The sequence below is a fragment of the Erinaceus europaeus genome, chromosome X (genome assembly GCF_950295315.1).
Source record: "Erinaceus europaeus chromosome X, mEriEur2.1, whole genome shotgun sequence".
NCBI lineage: Eukaryota > Metazoa > Chordata > Mammalia > Eulipotyphla > Erinaceidae > Erinaceus > Erinaceus europaeus.
In genome coordinates this window covers 99,204,551-99,229,969 of record NC_080185.1, presented here as the reverse complement: position 1 = coordinate 99,229,969, position 25,419 = coordinate 99,204,551, and the positions used below count along the sequence as shown (strand labels likewise).

The 25,419-nt window shown below is 42.3% G+C and overlaps 1 protein-coding gene across 2 annotated transcripts in view; it reads left to right on the top strand.

Annotated features, from left to right (window-relative positions):
- Window positions 1-25,419, top strand: part of SYTL5 (synaptotagmin like 5) — a 107,294-nt gene that overhangs the window by 56,919 nt on the left and 24,956 nt on the right. Inside the window, exons 6-12 of one of the 2 annotated variants that reach the window (XM_060182626.1) lie at window positions 7,171-7,312; window positions 12,147-12,276; window positions 14,788-14,894; window positions 15,927-16,016; window positions 17,388-17,453; window positions 20,675-20,853; window positions 23,260-23,359. In XM_060182626.1, coding sequence (XP_060038609.1) covers window positions 7,171-7,312; window positions 12,147-12,276; window positions 14,788-14,894; window positions 15,927-16,016; window positions 17,388-17,453; window positions 20,675-20,853; window positions 23,260-23,359 — 814 coding nt within the window. The remainder of the gene's footprint in view (window positions 1-7,170; window positions 7,313-12,146; window positions 12,277-14,787; window positions 14,895-15,926; window positions 16,017-17,387; window positions 17,454-20,674; window positions 20,854-23,259; window positions 23,360-25,419) is intronic. The other variant, XM_060182627.1, reaches the window with a different exon arrangement.

Here is a 25,419-nt window from a genome sequence, read left to right as displayed (position 1 = left end):
AGGGAGAGAACTTGTACCAAGTTAATTGATGATCTATCTAATGGTTAGAATTGACTTGTTTTTTTTTTTCTATGATTTTAGAAGGCTCTTCATTAGAATATACCAATATGTTATAGAAAGTCAATACCTAATGTGTTGACATGATAAAATATTTACCATTTTTTAGCATTATTTTAAACTGATTAGACAGTTTAAGCACACTATTATACCTTTAGTTTACTAAGATCTTTACTCATCACAAGGCTATCATGAGTAAGCATAGATATAAAACTCTTAATAGATTTTGTTCCTTAGAACTCTAATATGGCAACTTAAAAGGCTAAAATAAAACCTCATAGTTTAAATGTTCAAAATATTAATTTTGTTAAATCAGGATTTGCCAAAACAAATCTTCTATCAGACCAAAAACACAATGTATTACCTTAATTTATCAAGAATAAACCTCTGGCAGTGTCTTAAAACAAACCAGATAATTTTTAAAAGCAGAAAGATATAAAGAGGAAAACCAGCGCAAGAGCCTCTGGCATGTAAATAATTCACATAACTATTGTGTTATCTTTTACTAACCCAAGCCAGTTTTGCCTGTTTAGTTGAGAAAGTATTTTAAAAGCTTTTTTTTTTTTTTTTGAAATCACTTAAACAATTTTAAGTAAAATGTTAAACTTTGTTTGTTAAGGACCTTTGTTTATCACAAAGCTATCACACCCTTAGGGCAGCTATGAACAAGGGTGGGTACACAACTTAATTGATCTTTCACTTTGATTTAGATAGGTAACTTAAAAAGCTAAGATAAACCTCATAGCTGAAATGTTAAAATAAATTTTTACTGTTAACATTTCTTTTAGATGACCATTTTACACTAAATAATTTTGTTGAATCACATCTGTTGAATAAAAAATTTTTTTTATCAGGCCAGGAATAGCACGTTTAACCCTTTTTTTTTCCTGGCAAGGCCACTGCTCTACACTGACTGGGTTATTAGAAAGTCAGTTCAAGGATGGAATTAAATTAACAAACAGTGGCAGTTGATATTGAGGTGCTGGTAATATCTACAATTTTCACAAGAGTGCGAGAGACTACAGAGGCATTTTACCATGTCTAGATATCTCAGAAAATCTTTTTAACTAATGAATTGATGCTGATATTAGCTATCAGAAGGACGAAATTGTCTTATATTTTACTCTGGTAAAGGTGTGCCAACTCTATGAGTCTGGATCTTTAAAACCACATTTAGCTTAACTAAATCTTATTTAAAACTTAAAACAAAGTTTAGTTACTTAGGGGTTAACACACATTAATGAAAACAAGGTTAGCACAGACTTAAAACATACATTCTTGGTGAAAGGAAAATTTTCCCTTTGAAAAACCGCTTTGGTTTTTGGATTCCTAACTCACAGCCTATCTATCCAGGAGGGGCGTTTGTGGCTAAGGTACATTTTACAGTTTTAAAGAAATAAATAATTAAATTTCTATCAAAAGTGTGTACTGGTTTTCTGGTTAATAGCTTTTAAGTTAAAGAGAACATCTTGTTTGATTGATTTCATTCTTTCTCTAAGGAATAGCTTGTTAGCCAGATAAGATCTCACTCAGAACTGGTTTTAAGCTTTCTGAGAGTAGAGGGAAAAAAGCTGGATCTTTTTTGGCTGATTAGTTTTAAGATAATGCCAAATCAAGAGCCCACAGTTCTTTAACTAATTGTAAATGTTCTCATTTTTTTTTTCTCTACTAATTTTCTAAGGGAAGCTGTTTTTCGTGCTAGTTGAGTTTTAGCCTTGGTGGTCTAATCAGTATTATTGGCCAAGTCAAGGACCAGAGCACAAAACGGAGGGACGGTGGTGTAGGGAGGCAGTCTGGACAAGGAAGAGCGTAGGGGTTAGGGTTAACCAGTTTGAGCCTGGCTCCGAGTAACAGGGAAAGCCAAAACCGGTTTAGATTTGGATGGTTTAGTTTTAGCTTTAGTTTTAGGGATTGGGCTTTTAGGTGAGGCTAAAAATGTAAGCTCTTCTGTGACTGCAGCTATTTCTTTCATTAATTGAAGCTGCTCTCTCCGGTCAGCAAGGACCTTGCGGAGGGTGGAAATTCCTGTAAGGGCTCCTGAGCGTGCCCGCCTGACAGAGGGATTGTCAAGGAGAGGGTCAGGCTGGAGAGTGGGAGCATGGATATAGGGAGGGGGATTAAAGGGAGGAGGATACCAATCAGGATTGTGATATTTGGCAGCCTCTTTTTCTAGCAAAGCCTCATCCTCCGCGCGGAGTGCTTCAGGAGAGGGGGGGCTTTGTGGGAGGTTTTGTAAAACTGGGTAGAGGCGGGGGAAAGAATGCTGGGTTTCACTCTCATGTGAATTAGCAATAGGAGAGTCAATGGAGGGAACTTTAGTAAGTGCAGTGGGACCTGTAGGGAGGGGAATAGGGCTTTTACTTTCATCAGGTGCTGGGAGGCTTTTATTTTGACTGGGTACCGGGGGATCAAGATCAATAACCACAGAAGGGCATGGAGATGGGGTCTTTGTCCTGGACGGCGGACGAGAAAGTTGCCGGAGGACCTTTTCACCCTCTGTAATAAGGTTTTTAATATCAGGGTGATTATTATAGATTTTTAAGATATCATTAATCAAATTCCAGTAACAAAAGGCAGAAACAGGTACACGTTCAGGACCAAAAGACTGATAGTGATCATTAAGACAGTCACCAATTCTCCTCCAATGTTTCTCATCTATAGTGCCTTCCTGGGGGAACCAGGGGCAAATATTTCCAATATAATCTAAAAACTTCTTTAATTCTTTCCTTTTAACCCTAGTTCCTCGTGTTTTGAGTGACTCCTTGAGTCCTTTAATGAATAAATCTTGTTTGCTAAATTCATGTCCCATGGTTTTGCTTACCTCAGCCGCTGTGACACTCTTCCCCAGATGCGACTCACGGGCGGGTATTTCCGTGGCGATCTCTGCGAGTCTTTGCGTTACTCCCTCGGCCGCGGTGACTCTGTGATTTCGGGTAGGCCTACCCCCTCGATCAGCGGAGTTTCTAGGTTCAGAAGGCTTCTTTGCCCCACGCTCGGGTGCCAGAATGCCCCGGCCAGCAGGGCGGTGAGCAGGGGCTAGCAACCCAATGAGACCTGAAATGATAGGGACAAGAGACACGAAGAACGAGAGCAAGTCAAGTTTCTGATCAAGCTCTAAATTTTATTGTGTGCACAGACATTATAAGGCTTTGGGGAAGGAGGGGGGAAGTGCTAGAGGAGGAGGAGGGGGAGCAATCTTCAAAGGGGGAATGTTCCTTGCAACATACAATGGATGAAATCATGTTTGCTACCACAACTGTGTGTTGTGTCACTGTTTCTGATAAATGGTCTACCTGAGGGGAAAATGGCCTGCCCAGGGGGAAATGAAACTTGTCTCGAGGACTTCCATTGTTTCAAAGCTTATCATCTATCAAGCAGAGAAATGGCTCCTGGCAATTTTCACTTTTGACCTTGACTTTGCCCTGTTTTCTCTCCCTTCCCCCCCCCTCTCTGTCTCTCTCTCACTCTGTCACACACACATACACACACACACACACACACACACACACACACCCCTCTATGAAATAACTAACCCTTGCAAGACTTAGTTTCTTCTTTTTTAACAAAGGAATATGAACACCTTTTTTTTTAATTTAAGAAAGGATTAATTAACAAAACCATAAGGTAGGAGGGGTACAACTCCACACAATTCCCACCACCCAATCTCCATAACCCACCCCCTCCCATGATAGCTTTCCCATTCTCTAGCCCTCTGGGAGCATGGACCCAGGGTCGTTGAGGGTTGCAGAAGGTAGAAGGTCTGGCTTCTGTAATTGCTTCCCCGCTGAACATGGGCGTTGACTGGTCAGTCCATACTCCCAGTCTGCCTCTCTCTTTCCCTAGTAGGGTGTGTCTCTGGGGAAGCTGAGCTCCAGGACACATTTGTGGGGTCTTCAATCCAGGGAAGCCTGGCCAGCATCCTAGTGGCATCTGGAACCTGATGATTGAAAAGAGAGTTAACATACGAGGCCAAACAAATTGTTGAGCAATCATGGGCCCAAAGCTTGGAATAGTGGAGAGGAAGTGTTAGGGAGTTACTCACTGCAAACTCTAGTATACTTCTGCTTTCAGGTATATATTTTGCAGTAGTTTATGGATACGTGTGAACATAAGCTCTCTCTCACAGAAACTGGTGTATATCTAGGTTATGGGACTTTGTTAGAAAGTGAACCACCTGAGATGAAATTAGAGTGTACTATAAAAGGAAAGGTCTCACCCGAGTAATGAAGCTGAAGGGTTGTCATTCCACACGTGAAGTCTCTGGACACAGTCTGAGCTGAAGCATGTTGAGGTGGCAATCGTTGCGTTGGTTAGGTTGTGATCGGCGGATGCAATAGTAGACATGCAGCTTCCTGGGACAGTGGGGGGTGGGAGTGGGTGGGAGGGATGGGTCACAGTCTTTTGGTGGTGGGAATGGTGTTTATGTACACTCCTAGCAAAATGTAGACATATAAATCAGTAGTTAATTAATATGAGAGGGGGTAAATCAATTGTATGTCTCAAAGTTTTTCAAAACACAAACTGAATCTTGTTAATATATAGGCTGTGTATTTGATATGCGGACTCTCTCAAAAGCCTAGACCAAGTAGATTAGAAGCATCCAATAGCACAGCTATATACAAGATAGTGGATACTATACAGCAAACCATTACAAAAGGACTTTTCAAAGTTAACCCAATTACCAAATAATGTGATGATAACATTAACTATCGATTGTCTTTTTGAGCCCTAACACAGCAGGAACCTCACATCTCCACTATAGAGCCCCTACTTCCCCCAGTCCTGGAACACCTTTTATATAAGCTATCAGGGACAATGTCTAACACCTGGAAAATCTCAGTAAATTTTGCTGCTTTTTGCATATTTATTGAGGGTGGTGGAGGTTGGTATTTTCAATCAGGACATTCTTGATTTTTAGTGGCTTCTCAGGTGCGCAACCATGAATAAAACCTGTGAACTATAGTTGCTAGGTCTGATGATGATTGTTAATTTCTCTGCCATGTTTATCTTCTTGTAATAGCACATGCACAGGCATTCCTTTTTTGACTTTTTCTTTATTTCTTTAAGTCTTTCCTCACTGACTCAACTATATGCCCCAATTTCTATTAACTGTTATAGGTGTGGTAATAACAGTGATATAATAACTGAAAATGTAAAATACATAATGGCTTATATTGAACACTGAGCACATTTTGAGCTTACGCAGAGTAAGAAATAAAGTATGACACCTTACCTTACACAAAGACTTGGGTTCGAAGACCTTGGTTCAAACCCCTAGTTCCTACCTGCAGGTGTCTCTCTCCTTCTTTATCCCACTTCCCATTCATTTTTTCTGTCCTGTCAAATAAAAGAAAGTTTTAAGGAAAAAATATGAACAAAGCCTTCCCTTAAAAATCTATCCAATCCAGGGGAATGCTTTTTTTATGCATTAGGGTCAGGATTCGAGCCCCTGATCACCACCTAGACGTACTTGCATGGAGGAAGCTTCATGAATGGTTGAGTTATGCTGTAATGTCTCTCCTCACTCTGTTTTCTCTCTTACTGTCTTTTTTAAAAAAGAAGCAATCTACCACAAGTGGTGGCGGCCTGTAGGTATGGAACCCCAGCAACAACTCTGGTGGCTAAAAAACATAGACAACTTTCTTGAATGGGGGTCTGGCGATAGTGTAGCAGGTTAAGCGCACGTGGCGCAAAGTGCAAGGACCGGCGTAAGAATCCCAGTTCGAGCCTCTGTCTCCCCACCTGCAGGGGAGTCGCTTCACAGGTGGTGAAGCAGGTCTGCAGGTGTCTATCTTTCTCTCCCCCTTCTGTCTTTCCCTCCTCTCTCCATTTCTCTCCTGTCCAACAACCAACAGCAACAGTAATAACCACAACAAGGCTACAAGGGCAACAAAGGGGGGGGGTTCAGGAGCAGTGGATTCATGGTGCAGGCTCTGAGCCCCAGCAATAACCCTGGGGGCAAAAGAAAAAGATTTCCTTGAAAAGCTTGTTTATTTGAAGCTCCACAGCTCCACTTACTAGCAACTTTATTGATGATAAGCAGCTTTTTCATTATTATTGAATGGAATTTAATCAGCTATAACAAACATGAAAGGGAGTCTGGCCCATTTGCCGACTGTCATTTTTTTATTTGTTTTATCTTTATTTATTTTCTCTTTTGTTCCCCTTGTTGTTTTTCATTGTTGTTGTTATAATTGTTGTTATTGATGTCGTTGTTAGATAGGACAAGGAAATAGAGAGAGGAGGGGAAGACAGAGGGAGAGAGAAAGGTAAGACACCTGCAGACCTACTTCACTGCCTGTAAAGCAACTCCCCTGCAGGTGGGGAGCCAGGGGCTTGAACCGTGATCCTTACACCAGTCCTTGACTTTGTGCCACGTGCCCTTAACCCGCTGCACTACCGCCCCACTCCCCCAACTGTCATTTCTATCTCACCTTTATTAAATATTCACCATGAGCCAGACTCTGAAATAGCAGAAGAAAATAGAATATCATCTCCTATGGTTGAATAATGTATACTGAGTGCCTTCTTCACACTGAGACATTAAGGATGAGGAGGAGATAGCCAGGCAATTCCCTCATGAGCCTGTATCCTCAGGGAGCTCGTTGGAGGAGGCACCAAGGCCTGCCTCTGTGGATCAAGTAGGGAAATGAGCAAGACATTGTGTAGCCAGGCGCTGCATCACTTGTCAAAGACTGCGTCAAGAGGGATTGAATAGAGGAGAAGTTGACAAGGCTCATTAATAACAGAAACGCATGCTAGAGAAGAGAGTAGACTTCAGAGTCTTGAAGGGAGGATTTACACAGACAGACAGCGGCAAATAGGGCATATCAGGTGGCAAGAGGATAAACCAATGCCTTTGAGTTGAAAACATTGACATAGTACTTGGAGGTGGTGGTAGCTGGGCGTCAAGATTCATGGGCTGTCTGTGCCATGGTGAAGCTCAAGTGCAAAGTCCTAGGAGTTGGTGTTGAACAATAGGACAGGTGCCAGTCGCAATCCATTTCCAGTGTGTTGCTGGTAGGCTTCCTGTGGTTCACATGCTGTCATCATTTTCTTGTCTATGTGTTATCCTCCTTCCATGTGATAGCCAGAATGTTCTTTCTCATGTAGGGGAAGCACTGGATCATCCGATCTCAATGACCTGGAAGCTGCGCCGGGGACTCCAAAGAGCTACCGTAGCAATGGAATGACTCCAGTCTCTCAGAGGTCACCAGCCCCAAGCACACGCAGTGGTACCTCAGGCAGCAGTAGAGTGAGTATAGGAACGAAGGCTCACTCTGCTTCTGGAACCTGACCTCACCCCCCTCCTTAGGGCAGGGATGATGTTTGTGCTTTTATCAGAACTGAACCTTTATCAGAACAGAACTTGCCTTAGCTCCTGGTAAGAAGTCTAAAGTGAGGACAGCAGACAAGGTAGCTCAGCTGGACAGCATTATTGATTTGCCTTGCTTACAACTCAAGATTTGAGCCTAGCTCTCAGTCCAGTGGGGGAATCTTCAGTGCTGTGGTGTATTCTCATTCATTCTCTCTCTCTCTAGTATATATATACACACACACATACACACATATCCTTACAAAACTAAAGTTATTCCTGACTACTTTGCATTCCTGTTGTCTAATTTGAGGGAATTACTGATATATTCAGATTTTCCCTCTTTCCTGGAACTATTACCTGACTTGTTTGAGGCACATTCTACCATTTAAGAAAAATTTTAATTAACCTTATTTGTTTTTTTTTTTTATTGAGGGGGTTATTGCTTGACGGTATATTCATTGACATATGCGTAACATTTCATTATATAATAGACCCTCAGAGTTGTCTTCCTATCCACCTTCTTACTCCTTTCCCAGAGTCCTTTGCTTTGGTGCAACATTCTGACATTTTTGAGACTCTGTCATGCAACCCCCCTACTGTATTTAGTTGCCTAGGGCCATCATTATAATTTAACTTAGGTCCAGAAAGATAACTCATCTGTTCTGTAATGCACACAACCCCAGCCCACTAGGCGAATCTTTCCCTCTCTCTCTCTCTCTCTCTCTCTCTCTCTCTCCCCCTCTCCCCCTCTCTCCCTCTCTCCCTCTCTCTCCCCCTCTCTCCCCCTCTCTCCCCCTCTCTCCCTCCTCCCTCTCCCTCCTCCCTCTCCCTCTTTCCCTCTCTCATACACACACATGCATGCACAGGAAGGTGAAACCCTGGCAATGAGAAAATAAATATATAAGCTATTGAATGAGGTGGGGAGCCCCTCTCAACTATGGCATATGTAGTAGCAAGGATTAGACCCAGGTGCCCTCCCACTCCCCCATGAAAGTCCTATACTCTTCCTGCTTGAGCCACCTTCCCAACTGCAGTGAATAGTTGAGCTTCAATAAGTGTGTTTAAGAATGAGCCAAAAAGCATTCAGACAGATCAGATAATATTAATTAATAGATTTATCGGAACAGTTATAGTCCAAGTTGTACTCTCGCATAAGATCATAGGCATAATAAAAATATGAGCTGAGCTCAGCAAGCAGATCATGTCCAGTAGTCAAGTAGTCAGCAAAGCACATAGAGACTTGATTACGTCCACTTCTTTGGCAACCTGACAAGAAGGAGTTTTAAGACATTTGCTGATTGCTAGGACAGGGACACTGAACTGCCAGAATTGGCCCTGGCACAGGGCTGGGTTAGAGTCCTGGGGGGCCTTACATGCCATGCATTTTCCTGGAGTGTGGAAGAGAGTTGGGAGTGGGGGAAGGTTGTGGTGCAACTGTACCAGTGGGAAACAGCTTACGATTAGTCTAACAGCCAGAAAGTCAGTCAGACTTTTTCTCAAAGTAAAGTTGACCTCCCTGCAACTGAGTGCATTATATGTGCTCAAGTCTAGGCAATGCCTGTGTTGATCTGACTGTCACATTAAGCTGGTTTAGTTGAGTTTTCTTAAGCAAAGGAGAGACACAGCTATTTTCTGTTGAGGTCACAGGAGACAGCACAGCACTTTGGAAGCACACAGGCCCTTCAGCGTTTGCTATTGACCTAGAAAATAGCCTCTCTCTCTCTCTCTCTTTTAATTAATTTATTTATTCCCTTTTGTTGACCTTTTTTATTGTTGTAATTATTATTGATATCGTTGTTGTTGGTTAGGACAGAGAGAAATGGAGAGAGGAAGGGAAGACAGAGAGAGGGAGTGAAAGATTGACACCTGCAGACTTCCCTGCAGGTGGGGAGCCAGGGGCTTGAACTGGGATCTTTACTTGCGCTTTGTGCCACGTGTGCTTAACCCGCCACGCTAGCGCCCAAGTCCCAAAACAGCTTCTCTTTTTCACCCATTCTCACCATGTCTGTTCTGCACTTAAGAAGTAAAAGCTTGAAATGGAAGACTCTCCTAATGAAAGTCTCTAACATGTCCTCTGCTATGATGTACTGACAGGCTATTTTAGGTTTCACATCTGGAACCTCCAGGGTATATTATTATTGCCTGTCAATGACTGGGCACTGTTAATTGGCCATATAGTGCTCCGTATCAGAGATACTCCAGAGTACCAACTGAACATGTCTGGCAGCATAATTGCTACTGTGGACACTGGTCTTGCTTCATTGGAAGACTCCACGTTTGAATGATATTTTGAAAGGTATTGAAAGCTAGCCTAATGTATCCATTTGACCTCTGTCACAACCTGTTTATTAGTGATTTAATATTGATTTACAGTGAGATAATGGGTATAATTCCATAGTGTTCCCACCACCAGAGTTCTGTGTCCCCATTCCCTCCACTGGACACTGCAATACTCCTCTGTAAGGTCACAGGATATCGGTTAACTATCATTTCTATATTTGTATTTGCCATTTTCTTCCTGTGGTCCTGCCTTCTCTTCCTTTGTAAGTCATTCATACACCTACTACTACTTCTGAATGTCCTTCCTTCTTTCCTCTTTTCTCCAGGTCCTGATGGAATGGGATTTCATAGCCCTCTGGTCACCTTCCCTAACATTTCTCCCTCTCTGAGAGAATGGACCAAAATTTTTTTTTTTAATATTTTTTATTTATTCCCTTTTGTTGCCCTTGTTTTATTGTTGTAGTTATTATTGTTGTTGCCGTTGTTGGATAGGACAGAGAGAAATGGAGAGAGGAGGGGAAGACAGAGAGGAGGAGAGAAAGATAGACACCTGCAGACCTGCTTCACCGCCTGTGAAGCGACTCCCCTGCAGGTGGGGAGCCAGGGTTCGAGCCGGGATCCTTATGCCGGTCCTTGTGCTTTGCGTCACCTGCGCTTAACCCGCTGCGCTACAGCCCGACTCCCCAAAATTCTTTTTTTTTTAGCTGAGCACTGCTCATCTCTGGCTGGGGATTGAACATGGGACCTTTGGTGCCTCAGACATTAAGGCCTTTTTGCATAACCATTATGCTATCTCCCCATCCTTTCCTAAGTTCTTTTTTGGAGTGCATAAAGTGGGAGTTTTGGCTTCTGTAATTGCTTCTTATTGTCACAGCCTCTTGATATACCTTAAGTTGTTGGTAACCATTAGAGGAATCAGCCGTATGTGCTGGAAGTTAGTCAAGGACCTTAGGTAGTCTCCATGGAAGCTATATTAGTTAGCATGCCAAACATACAGGGGTCACAGCTCTCTGGAGTGAGTTCCTCAGTCTCCTTCCATATTAGAGGGGTGAGTCAAACGTAGGGCAGCACTTTAGTAGCAGAAATATTGCTGTACATGACCTGTCATATATGTACAGTTTTTTATCTCCCTGTGACGCGTGATAGGTATCAGTTCACCCCACGATACAACCAATTGACATATTTCTCCACTAGTGTGCACCGTATCCCCAGCCCCGTCCAGACCCCCCTTCCCCCTTCCATTAGAGTCCATGGGTCTGCTGGTTTAGGTTACAGGTAGTGTAAGTTTCACCATATAGTCAATCTCCCTTTGCTTTTTTGCGGTTTTTCTTAACTTTGTATTTCACTTATTTGATAGCATAGAGAGAGATTGAGAGAGAAAGAGGAGACAGGGAGAGAGAGACACCTGCAGCACTGCTTCGCTCCTAGTGAAGCTTCTTCACTGTAGGTGTGGACCGTAGGCTTAAACCCAAGTCCATGGGCACTGTAAAGAGTGTGTTCTACCATGTGCACGACCACCTGGGTGCATTGTTTTTTAAGGTCCACCAGTGTGTGAAGTCTTCTGGTAGTCATTTTCCTTCTGCTTTCTCACTTTCCTTGATTCCTTCAAGTTCCATCCAAGATGAAGTAAAGGAGAAGATCTCATCATTGTTTGCAGCTGAGTAGTATTCCACTGGGTAAATACACCACAGCACAGCTTCCTTAAGCATTCATCTGCCGTTGGGCATCTGGGTTGTCTCCAGGTTTGCTGCTATGGACATAGATCTACACAGATCACTTTGGATGGCTGTGTTTGTATTATTTAGATGGATGTCCAGGAGATGAGCATGTTGCAGGATCTTAAAATTTTTTTTTCACTTTTATTTTTAGATACTGTCTATATTTGCATCAGTTGTGGGAGAGTGGTTCAGGCAAACTTGGAGTGAGGCATTGGTCAAGTCCCTGTGGAGACCAGTAAAGTTTAGAGAGAATTTTCCTTTATCATTTGTTACAAGAGAATTCAGTCTCGGGCTAAATTATGCCACATGCACAAGCAATACACATAAATGTAAAAGATGTTTATACTGAGGTATTTTTATTTTTGTCTGTCTGTCTGTCTGTCTAATCTGTTTTTCCAGAGCACTGCTCATCTCTGGCTTATAGTGGTGTAGAGATTGAGCCTGGGGTCTTAGAGCCTCAGGCATAAGAGTCTGTTCACATAACCATCATGCTGTCACTCCACCCCTTGAAGTATGTTTATATAGAAGGATCTTTATTTTATTTTGTAGTTGCTATAGCTTTACTCCTCAAGGCCAACTTTTTAAGATAAAGACAGAGGGAGAGAGAGGGAAAGATACTACCGCACCAGAGCTGCCCCAGTACAGTGGAGGCCAGGCCCAAAACTGGGCCGTGTGCTCTGCAAAGCCAGTGCGCTATCCAGCTGTCCCTGTATGCCAGGATTTTAAAGTAAGCTGCTATCACTTTAATGGTATCTTTTTTCTTTTGCGAGAAGGAGCGTGGTTTTGAAAATTCCATGGATCCGGCTGCCATTGAAAGTATGCCTGAGGATTTCACAAGGCGTCATCGCAGAAATGGGTCTGGTACACCTTCCATAGCAGTGTCCAGGGCCTCCCTTTCCTCAGGTGGGTGCCTGCAATGTGTCTTCTCTGTGGTACAAAATGAACACATCAAATGAAGTTGATGGCTGTGTGTTAGCATCAAATGGCTAGTTCGTATCTTAGAAATAATTGCCCAGGGCCAGCAAGAGAGCAGCTCATGGCAACTGGGGGTGGGGGTGGGGGGTGGCTTGAGCCTGGGTCCTTGCACATTGTAACGTGTGCACTCAACCAGGTGTGCCACTGCCTGACCCCCAGTCTCATTCTTTTTGATTGCAGAGTAGTATTCCATTGAGTATATATTCCATAGCTTCTTTATCCTATGATTGGGCATTTAGATTGTTTTCATAATTTGGCTATTGTACATAAAAATCATTGGGGATAGAAGACCTAGGTATTGCTTTGAGAAGCCATTTAGTCTATGTAAATTCTCGCCTGTCATCACTGCCAAATTTCATAGCTACACTAAGTTGTTGTTGTGCGCGGGCCGCGGAGAAGAGAGAGGGGGGTCCGGAGCGAAGAGGAAACACAAATCTTTATTTGCGCTGGCACCTCAGAGTTGGGTGCTAAAGAGGCAGGTTGGGCCACGTGGAGGTAGCGAAAATGGCCGCCTCACGCAGTAACCTTTCCTGCGTCTGAACACCGGAGTGAAGCGCTGGCAAGAGAGCGAGGTGCGGAAGAAGAAGGGCTTTTATAGGAGTAGCTTTCGCGAGAATGGAAAGGGGGAGGAGTAACCAAAGCACTCCAAATATCGCAGCATATAGACAATGCCCTGAGGGCACAACATGGCTGAACAGGCACTCCGAGAATGTCCCATCTCTCTCTCGCGGGAACTAGCAGTAGCCTGAGGGAACAACATGGCAGATGTGACTGCATTGGCACAATTTCCCAGCACTAAGTGTCAATGCAGGAGTGCAGGAAATATAATTGCATTATCTAATACACAAGTTAGACACTTCCCCAGAATTCAGGTAAACGGTAGTTTCATTGATACCATTCTCAGAAGTGTTCTACATCTATATTTAGTAATACTTTCATGATTTAAATAAGGAGTTATTTGCAAGCAGCATTTGAGTCCTGATAATAAGCTCTTTTTTTTGGGGGGGGGACATATTAAAATATTTTACTTCATCCACTACCCTATGAAGTAAATTCTTTAGAAAAACAAAAATAAAAAGCTCAAAAGAAAATTTATTCTAATAAGGAAGTTTACATCACATGTATGGAATTCAGATCATGGTGAAATTTTCAACATGACAGAGTTGGTTGCCTCTTAACCTAGTGGTGCTGTCTGCACAAAGCCTGAGGCTGGCCTCTGAGCTGGGGAGTCTGTCCTAGCCAGCCAGCTCCCAAACAGTTTGGGAAACACATATGGGTGGTGTTTATTTTTGTTTGGGATTAGCAAGCCAATTCACTGATAAAATGAAAAATAAAATGTACACTAGTCTAGACACCACCCCCCGCTAAATACTAGGCTAGAGTATTTTTTTCCAACAGTTCCACTTGCCTGAGGGCCTACTATGTGTCTGTCTTCACTAAGCACTTCCCCATTATTCCACTTTCCTGTTCAAACTTCAATCTATGATTGCTCTTCTTAGTCTTTATATATATCACCAAGTGTATCTATCTCAGAGGCGTTTGGCATACAGCAGTTCTGTGGATAACTTGTGGTAAGCTATCATTGCTGTTTAACTTACATTTTTGAAAGCAAGATTTTCTATATCTCAGAATGTTATGCTGTGGGTAGAGTGCCTGACTTACAAGTGTGTGGTCCCGGGTTTGATCCACAGCATTGGAATGTACCAAAGTGATTCTCTGATTCCTCTCTTCTCTTTTCTCTCCTCTCTCCTCTCTCCTCTCCTCTCCTCTCCTCTCCTCTCCTCTCCTCTCCTCTCCTCTCCTCTCCTCTCCTCTCCTCTCCTCTCCTCTCCTCTCCTCTCCCCTCCCCTCCCCTCCCCTCCCCTCCCCTCCCCTCCCCTCCCCTCCCCTCCCCTCCCCTCCCCTCTCCCTCCCCTCCCCTCCCCTCCCCTCTCCCTCCCCTCCACTCCCCTCCTCTCCTCTCCTCTCCCCCCTCCCCCTCCCCTCCTCCCTCCCCTCACCTCTTCTATATGGTATATACTAACATTTAGTATATGGTATATACTAACATTTGACAGGATAGAGAGAGAGGGAGAGAGGAGGACACCTGCAGGCCTGTGGATGGTGATCAGAAGCTTCAACCCAAGTCCTTACTCATGGTGATTTGTGCAGTTAACTGGGTGACACTGCCCAGCCCCCTAAAAATGAGTACTTTAGAGTAGAGCATGCAGCTTCCTATATTCGGGAGAAAGGACATATCAGTTTTTGTAATTCTGTGCAAGGACATTCCAAAATCTATAGAAAAAATATAAAATGTTAGTATATACCATATGATTTACTGACATTGGCATTGCTTTTATGATGTTCCCATGTGACGTAGCATGGGATGATAACGTGTTTACAAAGGAAAATGGAACCATCACACAAAATAAGCATATCTACGCTCTTTTCTTCCTCTAGACCGGAGTCGATCTGAGTTGGACCTAAGTGAGTCCCTTCCAGAAGATTTTGAGGATACCGGAAGCATAAGAAGCAAGTCTGTCTGTGGTACTTTAGACAAAGATTTGGTAAGTTGAACATGGAAGCAAAACATGTAAAAAATAATGAGGGGGCAAGGCAGCGGTAAATTGCATACTGGTCATGCAAAGAGATTCTCATCCCTGAGGTTCTGGAGTCCTAGGTTCAGTCAGTCCCCTGCACCACTATAAGTCAAAGCTGTAAAGTCCTCTGGTAGGAAAAAAAAAAAAAAAGATAATGAGGGGGCTGGTTAGTGGTGCACCTGGTTGACTGGCTGAAGGATCCCGGTTCGAGCCCCTGGCTCCCCATCTGCAAGGGAGTCACTTCACAAATGGTGAAGCAGGTCTGCAGATGTCTTTCTCTCCCCCTCTCTATCTTCCCCTCTTCACTCCATTTCTCTCTGTCCTATTCACTCCATTTCTCTCTGTCCTATCCAACAATAACAGCAATAACAACAACAATGAGCTATTTCTCCTTTCCTGAATTCTCAGGTCATTTACTTCATGCAAGGTACTTAAAGATACATGCATGTCTGCACATGTTTGTTTACTGCCAAGATGGGAGCATATATCTTTGGAAAACAGCTCCAACAGTATAAATTATTTCAGACATGGAATCTTGTCCACAATCCCAATTTCTACTAATCTACTGTCATTTTTTCCCCTTCTACCTGACAAAAAGACTTTTTGCCCTAGTTATTTAAGAAATACATTTAGAAATTTTTCTACTGATATATTGCATTACACTTTTAGATTTTTTTTTTTTTTAAATAGCTTATCTGAGACCTGAGATGTGGTATAGTGGCTAGAGTTTTAGACTTTAAAGTGGGGAATTCCAAGTTCAGCATCCAAATCAGTGTGACTCCCAACTTTCATGCTCTTCCCATAAGCCAAGCACCACTAGGATGAGGCCCTTCTCTGCTGATGGCATAATTCAGGATGGATTAAGGACAAAAGAGAAGTAAAAGAACAGGGTGCTTCTAAATATTTTATCTTAATGATCAGATTTTTTTTTGAAGTAGAAAGACTACCTAGGAAAAAAGTGAAACAAATCACTGATTTTTTTTTTTCTTTTCTCCTAAGGACTACTTGGAAGAGTCTGAAAGCATTAATAACTTGGTGCCCTCCCGGTTTTCTGCAAACACCCACAGTCTTGCAAGTGGCCCATCAACCGTACGTAGCTCTCCAGCACATTCCGGAAGTTCCTTGCCTTTTCTTGTTGATCTGTTTCCGTTTCCAAGATGTGAGTGGTCTTGAGAAAAATAGGTAATAGAAATTAACTTCATCACTCAGCTTGCCTTTTGCTGACAAAGTACTTTTTTTAAAAATAATCTAAATTTGTGTGGGTTGTTCTGGTCCTCATCTAATTTTTTTTATTTTTAAATATTTATTTATTCAATTTCCCTTTTTGTTGCCCTTGTTGTTTTATTGTTGTAGTTATTATTGTTGTTATTGATGTCATTGTTGTTGGATAGGACAAAGAGAAATGGAGAGAGGAGGGGAAGACGGGGAGAGAAAGATAGACACCTGCAGATCTGCTTCACCGCCTGTGAAGCGACCCCCCTGCAAGTGGGGGGCCAGGGGCTTGAACCGGGGTCCTTACGCCAGTCCTTGTGCTTTGCACCACCTGTGCTTAACCTGCAGTGCTACCGCCCGACTCCTTAATTTTTGTTTTATATATATATTTGTTTATTTTCCCTTGTGTTGCCTTTTTTTTTCCATTGCTGTTATAGTTATTGTTGTTGTTATTGCTGTCACATTGTTAGGACAGAGAAAAATGGAGAGGAGGGGAAGACAAAGAGGAAGAGAAAGACACCTGCAGACCTGCTTCACTGCCTGTGAAGCGACTTCCCTGCATGTGGGGAGCCGGGGGCTTGAACCGGGATCCTTACGCCTTTCTTTGCACTTCGCACCACGTGCACTTAACCCGCCGTGCTACCGCCCGACTCCCTTCATCTCATTTTTAAAAGCATTTTACTCCTCAGTTCAGACTCATAACTACACAGCAGGTCCTCAGCTAATGTCAGTCGTTCAACATTGTTTTATTACAACTTTGGTGAAGAGGAAAAATGTAATCTGGTCCAGAGTTAAATTAGATGATGTACCAGGGTTTGTTACATGTCATTTCACTTAAAAAAAAAAAAAAAATCAGTTTTCAAGAACCAATAGTTTAGCATTATCAAATGAGGATTTCCTGGAAATTGTTTTGGTTTTCCACTGATAAATTTCCCTACTACCATTCTCTCAGTTACCACTCTCAGCTGTCATTCCTGTCATTTCTGCCAGTCACTTTCCTCAAACACATACCCATCCTCGTTTCTGTCATACTCATACACCATCCATAGCTCCCACCACCCATACGATCAAGTTCCTTCTTACATTAGTGTCCAAGGCTTCCCTTGAAAAGTAGGCTATGTGATCCCCTGTGTGCTTCTATGTGATCCTTCTGTGTGCTTCTAAGTCCATTTTTGTTTTCCTAATTTCTGTCTGTTACACTAACACTCTGATTTCCTTGTGACTTCTTTCTATACACCTTCTTTAAAGAATTGTCAAGCAGGCTCTGACAGGAAATGGACCTACCTAAATGTGCCCGACGCTGACTCAGACACTGTGAGTGTTCAACCTTTCATTTTCTTTCTTCTCAGATGTGGGTCCCAAATTTCATGCTAAGGGAACTGTGATTAGGTGGGAAATTCTGCCTTTGGCTTTATTTTATTTTATTTATTTATTCATGAGAAATGATAAGAGAGTGAGAGAGAGAGAAAGAACCAGACATCACTGTGGTACATGTGCGCTGCAGGGGATTGAACTTGGGACCTCATGCTTGAGAGTCCAAAGCCTTATCTACTGTGCCCCCTTCCAGATCACTGCCTTTGGCTTTTTATGACTTGTATACAATTAACCAGAGGGACTCTTTAAAATTATTATTATTTTTTTATTATTATTTTTTTTAAAGTCATCAGAATCCATGTATTTCAAATGAAATTTATGGAATCTGAGTACTAAAGGCATATGGTCCCAAATGATTTGCCCTTAATAAGATACCATCCCAATAAACTCCTCTAGTGAAATTCACAGCATTAGCTTGGCTAAGAGCATAAAACTGGGTTAGTAATAAAATTGATAAGTACCAGTATTTGTGGATTCATTATGTGTGTCATCACTGGGGCACCACTGCTCTGAGCCAATGTTTCAGAGAAAGAGATAACACAGCTTTGAAATATGCTCTAATGCAGTGGGAGTTGGATTCAACCTTGGGTCGTGTGTATGACAAAGCAGGTGCACTATCCAGGTGAGCTATCTGGATGACCATTTGTGGCTCCTTAAATTTTCTTTGATCTGTAAAATTTTCTTGCTTACAGAGGACTGACTGGAGATCCGACCACAGAAGGGATGTGTGGTATAGGCACAGAAGTGATGAGTTGTGGTGGGTAGGGTCTCGGGCTAAGAGTCTGGAGATCTTGTGTTTTATGTCTTGGTACTGCTTCCAATATCAGTGAGCTGGTGTTCTCATCTCATATGAGTGAACTGGAGTTTCTTCTAGGAGCCCTGAAATGCAAAAGTACAGACCATGCGCCAGCACCACTGTATCACATGGAACAGGAAATCTATAGCTTTGTCAGTCCATAGAGCTGCTGGTTTCTCTGCCATCCTTGCTAACACCCCCTAGGCTCAAAGTTCACAGCTGCTTAACCCATTTAGTAACAGCTGTAACCAACAAATGTAAAAAGTACTCTTAGCGTGACAACTGGTAGCTGTTTGCAAAAAGAAAAAAATGCACCTATGATGAAAGAAAAATATGGATATTCCTTTCTATTTTTTAATATTTATTTTCCCTATTGTCCTTGCTGTTTTATTGTTGTGGTGGTTATTATTATTGTTATTGACATTGTTGTTGGATAGGTCAGAGAGAAATCAGGAGAGGAGGGGAAGACGGAGAAAGAAAGACAGACACCTGCAGACCTGCTTCACCGCTTGTGAAGAGACCCCACTGCAGGTGGGGAGCCGGAGGCTCGAACTGGGATCCTTACGCCAGTCCATGTGCGCTTACCCCTCTGCACTACCGCCTGCCCCAGATATTCCATTCTTTTTTTTTTAAGGTTTCATTTATTTATTAATGAGGAAGATAAGAGGAGAGAAAGAACCAGACACTGCTCCTGGTACATGTGTTGCCAGGGATTGAACTCAGAACCTCATACTTGAGAATACTTTTCTGCATCCACTGCAACACCTCCTGGACCACAGAATCATTTACCTTATAAGTACTGCTGAACATGATAGTACCAGTGTTTTGTTTTAGGAACAGAAAGACAAATTATGTCACTCTACCAGCTTGCTTCAAGTCATGGAGTTCTAGTAGTTATGATATCCTTGGGTTGCTCATACCCTTGACTTCAGCTCAGAAGGAGTATTACTCACACCCTCACTTCCAGTTTATCACTCTCTCCTCTGAGAAGTTTGAAGGACATGATGGATATGATTCCATGTATGTTCTTTTCTTAATATTTATTTATTTATTCCCTTTTGTTGCCCTTCTTGTTTTATTGTTGTTGTTGGATAGGACAGAGAGAAATGGAGAGGGGAGGGGAAAACAGAGGGGGAGAGAAAGATAGACACCTACAGACCTGCTTCACTGCTTGTGAAGTGACTCCTCTGTAGGTGGGGAGCCTGGGGCTTGAACCAGGATCCTTATGCTGGTCCTTGTGCTTTGAGCCACCTGCGCTTATCCATGTACTAAATGAAGGTGCAGAAAGTCCAAGGTTTCTTGGAACTCACCATAGTTCTTCCTTCCCAGTCATTCACAGACCCGGCTATGGTAACTACTGGATGATAACTCTGTAGGTGATCTTTCATGATAGTCGTGCTGCTAAGAGTCTGCGCATCTTCTACCAAAAGGAAATATTTTTACACTTTATTTCAAATTAGTGTTGTCTTTCAGTGGCTCAGCTGCGAATTCCCATCTGATAAATTTGGATGGGCTATTTACATTTTTTGTGTGACTTACTGCTTGGCGTGTTTTTGTATAATGTAGTACTCTGTTTGATGGCTTACCAAAACATGGTGGTACACTCCCCATGCAGTCACACTGCTCAGGGGAGTCTTGGCAACTGTGGATTTTTGTTGCTGTCCTTGTATGGCCTTGTGGAAACTGCAGTAACAACTCCCCAGGGACTGGTATGATGCCTGCTGTAAGCGTCAGAAAAACTGTGGTTCCTTCGAGCACAGAATCTTGAGATTAACATTTCTGTCCTGATAAATGCAGCCTAGATTTTAAAATATGTTGGCCTTGAGCCTGCCAATGGAAATAGAGAAAGCTCCAGGGATGGGGAGGGACAGTAGGATGAATGACCCTGTATTATTAGTGACCTTGTATTAATCAGAAAAGAGTAAACCAAGGGAGGGTACCCACTATCCCCAAAAGGTGCTGTTTGCCTGCTGGCCTGCCAACCTCAACCTGTTGGTCTCTCTCAGGCTTGAATTTCTTATCTCCTTCTTCACCCTAAGTATCCCTGGGGTTTTGTATAGAATAAGAGTTATAACTGAATGGAAGGGGTGATTCTAACGAGGTTATTAGAAGGGCCCAGATGGTCTTTCACCTGGTTGAACACACATGTTATAATGCACAAGGACCCAGGTTCAAGCCCCCAGTTCCCACCTGCTGGGGGAAAGCTTCACTAGCGTTGAAGCATTGTTGCAGGTGTCTCTCTGTCTCTCTTTGTCACCCCCTTCCCTCTTGATTTCTAGCTGTCTCTATCCAATAAATAAAGATAATAAATTTTTTTTAAAGAGTGTTAGAATAAGCCTGGACATCTCTTGTTCTCTTATTCCAGACCAGTCTTAACAGTATGATGAGTGTTTACAGTGAAACAGGAGACTATGGCAACGTGAAGGTCAGTGGTGAAATCCTTCTGCATATCAGCTACTGCTACAAAACCGGTGGACTCCACATTTTTGTCAAGAATTGCAGAAATCTGGCCATAGGTGATGAAAAGAAACAGAGGACAGATGCGTAAGCACATAGCACACTACCCAGACTGTTTTGTTGGCAGCATTTCTTTTGTCAATAAGGGTTTCTTTCTCAGAAGAGTTTTCAGGAATCCTTACTCCAGAACCCTCTCAGAAGGTTGATGCATGGGCAATGATTGTATCCATTGTTAACTGGTTTTTATAAAGTGGTTCCTCAACATGGGTCCAGATGACATATTTGTAGCTTGTGTGGAGACAACTCGGTGATGGGAAGTTACTGTGTTGGCACATCCCAGAGTGTGTAAGAGTATCCTGTTGATTTTTTTTTCCTGTTGATTTTTTGTTCTTGGAACTAGAACTAGACTAGATTAAGCTGTTATCCCAATCAAACAATTCGAAAAAGATAATTGGAAGGCTTTTGGGATTCCAGAGATCAGTCTGGACTGTTGGAAGAAAGCTAGATGTCAAGATGTGTCAGGGTAATGCAGGATTGCAGCCAAGCTCCCTGATCCACTAGGAGGACTCACGGGATTATGAAACATAGCCCTAGTCGTCAGCGGAAACAAGTCAGAGTCCAGGCTGAAGCTTCCTAATGGAGTCACATGATACATGCTTGACTCATCCAACATCGGCCTATGACACCACTTGTGAGATGTCTTCCCCAGAAGCTTATTGAGAGGTTCAGCTCAATATAACAAAAACCCCATATCCCAGAAGGAAAGAAAGCAAGTGTTCCTAACAAGCCATATATATTTTTTTTCTTCCTTTTCTTTTTTCTTTTTTCTACAAATAGCTTAGTCACAGTGAGCAATACATACCATACCGGGGATGGTGGAAATCTTCCTGAAATCCAAATTCCAGATGCCAGTGAAGAGTCAGCCATGACAGCAGGGATTTCTTTCTTTCTTTCTTTCTTTCTTTCTTTCTTTCTTTCTTTCTTTCTTTCTTTCTTTCTTTCTTCTTTTTTTTTTTTTTTTTAAGATGGTTACATTTTATTGTAGTTTCATTTAAGGAGTGATAATATGCTTAGATACATTGATTTAGGGAAAAAAAAGGGGGATTGGATTTTGCAAAGACCATCTAGAATAATTATGATTCAGAATCTTTAGTTTCTTTTTCCCTTAACATGTGTTCTCTGGTAGTGTGTTAGTCCTCATGTCAGCACTGAAAGTCCAACAGGCATTTCTAACGATAAACAGCTGTCCTGGGCCTATTATGTTACCCCTTTTCTGCATAACAGATGTCCTAGGTTCCGAAAACAACCCCAAAAAACTATTTCCAAGTATCCTAAGCTAGACAGATGAGTAGATTGAGTCCAAATTGGCATATTTACCACTTAAACTAAATACGAGCAGGCTTCACACTCATCTGCTAGTCAGTGAGCTTCAGGACTCTGGTAGCATCTTGTACATTTATGAGTCTGCCATGCTGTTTCTCTTCAAGGAGATACTTGGATAGAATATGGTAGAATTTCTACTGTGACTTCAAGTTGTTATTTTCCTTCCACCTGTTAACACTGACTCTCCTCATCAGAATTCCTGATATCTAAATATTTTGAGAGGACATTGATCATTAAAATACATTGCAGGGGAGTTGGTGGTAGCGCAGTGGGTTAAGCCCACGTGGCGCAAAGTGCAAGGACCGGTGTAAGGATACCAGTTCGAGCCCCTGGCTCCCCACCTGCAGGGGAGTTGCTTCACAGGCGGTGAAGCAGGTCTGCAGGTGTTTGTCTTTCTCTCCTCCTCTCTGTCTTCCCCTCCTCTCTCCATTTCTCTTTGTCCTATCCAACAACAATGACATCAACAACAATAATAGCTACAACAATAAATAAAATAAAATAAAGATAAAAAAATACATTGCATTCACTCCATAGTACAAATGCCAGTTTCTTGTATCAACTAGTGTAATCCTCATAATGCTATAAGTTAGTGCTGTTATCCCAATTTTATAGATGAGGAAACTAAGGCACACAGAGTTCAAGTATCTTTTGAATTCACCAGAATTTGGAGTGAGTCAAACCCTGTTATCTTGATTTTATTGTTTTTTTTTTTTTTAATAGAGCCAGAGAGAAATGGAGAGAAGAGGGAGATAGAGAGGGGGGAAGCGGAAGACAGACACCTGATGCAGTGCTTTACCTCTTGTGAAGCTTTCCCTCTGCAGGTGGGAACTGGGGCTTGAATTCTGGTCTTTGCAGTGATAACATGTTTGCTCAACCAGCTGTGCCAGTGCCTGATCCCTTCAAATCCTGTTGACCTGAATCATAATCTCATGCTTTGCCGTTATACTGCCTCATTATAGGGAGAGTTTAGAGTTGTATCTTAAAGTGCTGCATCCTCTTTCATGCTTATTGGCCTTTTGCCTTATGAGGAACTTTTCCCCTGAAGTCCCTGAACGTGTCTCCCCAAGTCAGTTTTTCCCAGTAATCACTTTGATCTTCTTTTATCTACAGATATGTCAAGTCATACCTTCTTCCTGACAAGTCCAGAAACAATAAGCGCAAAACCAAAATCAGAACAGGCACCAATCCAGAATTCAATGAAACACTGAAGGTGAATACAATCTTATTTACTCTTTTTTTTTTTTACTATCTTCTTTATTTATTTACTTATTAGACAGAGACAGAGAAATCAAGAGGAAAAAAGGATTTAGAGAAAGAGAGAGACACCTGCAGCATTGGTTCACTACTCTCAAAGCTTTCCCCCTGCAGGTGGGGAGCTGGGGCTTGAACCTATTCCTTATGCATGGTTATGTGCACACTCAACTGGGTGCGCTGCTGCCTAGCCCCTTATTTACTCAAATGGTCATAATCATTCTTTACTTTCCTGATGTTCTTCACAATCTCATTGGTTTAGAAGAACTGCAGATAATTTGCTTGTCAATACTTACATATGCCTTAGCGTTTGGGAGATAGCACACCCACTGGAGAGTGTGCCTTACTATGTGCAGGGCCCTGGATTTGAGGCCAAGCAATATATGGGAACACCATGGATACGACCAGGAGAGCTCCATGAGTGGTGGAGCGGTACTGGGGTACCTCTCCTCTATCTCTCCCTCCTTATCTTTCACTGCTTTCCTAAGTAAGATGAAAACATTGGCCTGGGGAAGCTGTCTAGCTGTGTAAGGGAGGCCCCAGCACCACATCTTTTAAGACTCATGTGACCCAGGAGGTGGAGTAGTAGAAAAAGTATTAGATTTGCAGGCATGAGGCTCTGAGTTCAATTCCTAGCACTGCATGTGCCAGAATGATGCTCGGGTTCTCTCTCTTTTATGAATAAATATATCTTTAAATATTCTTTTAAAACCCTCCTGCACTGTTGGTGGAGAATGTCCAACCCCTGTGCAGAGCAATCTAGAGAACTCTCAGAAGGCTAGAAATGGACCTTCCCTATGACCCTACAATTCCTCTCCTGGGGATATATCCTAAGGAACCAAACACACCCATCCAAAAATGTGGGTACAGGCTCATGTGTACTTTAGAAAAGTAGAATTTGTAGGACAGGATGTTAGTATAGTGACTATGTAAATGTCTTTCATGCCTGATGTTCCGAAATCCCAGGTCAATCCCATATGGTAGAGCTGAGTAGTGCTCTGGTGAAAAAAAAAAAAAGGAAAAATATATACACACACACACTCACACTCACACACACACACACACACACATATAATTTTGCTGGGTCACCTCTAGTAGCAGCAAACAGAAAAACTATGGAAGAGTGGTTTACCTTTGTTCTTAAAAAATACGTAATATATACATACATATATATGTATGTATATATTATGTATTTATGTAGAAGTTGATTAAGACTTTTCCTATTGTTTTTCTTTTTTTATTGGGGAATTAATGTTTTACATTCAACAGTAAGTACAATAGTTTGTTCATGCATAACATTCCCCAGTTTCCCATATAACAGTACAACCCCAACTAGGTACTCTGTCATCCTTCTTGGGTCTGTATTCTGCCCACCCACCCATCCCCAGAGTCTTTTACTTTGGTGCGATATGCCAATTCCATTTCAGGTTCTACTTGTGTTTTCTTTTCTGATCTTGTTTTTCAACTTCTGTTTGAGAGTGAGATCATCCCATATTTATCCTTCTGTTTCTGACTTATTTCACTTAACATGAATTTTTCAAGGTCCATCCAAGATTGACTGAAAACGATGAAGTTACCTTTTTTTTTTTTTTATAGCTGACTAGTATTCCATTGTGTATATATACCACAACTTGCTCAGCCACTCCTCTGTTGTTGGACACCTGGGATCAAGCCCCAGATCCCCAGTAGCAGGTGGGAAACTTCTTGAGCAGTGGAGCAGAACTGCAGGTGACAGACCAAATGATTTCTTAGCTGCATATGGCCTGATGGCCAGATGTTCCCTTTTCTAATCCAACCTGACCTACCTAGGGAGACCAAAGGCAAGTGGAACATAGAAGGTATTACCAAGCCACTGGCAAGTTGATGGTCCTCCTTGTGGTCAGATGATGGAGGCAGACTCCTCCTAGCAGGGAGCTGGTGAGGCAGAACGTCTTGAGCTTGCTTGTACCAGTGGGGAGATATTGGCAGAACCTGGAGCCAAGGTCAAATGTGATGAAAATGAGAATGAATGATTACAGG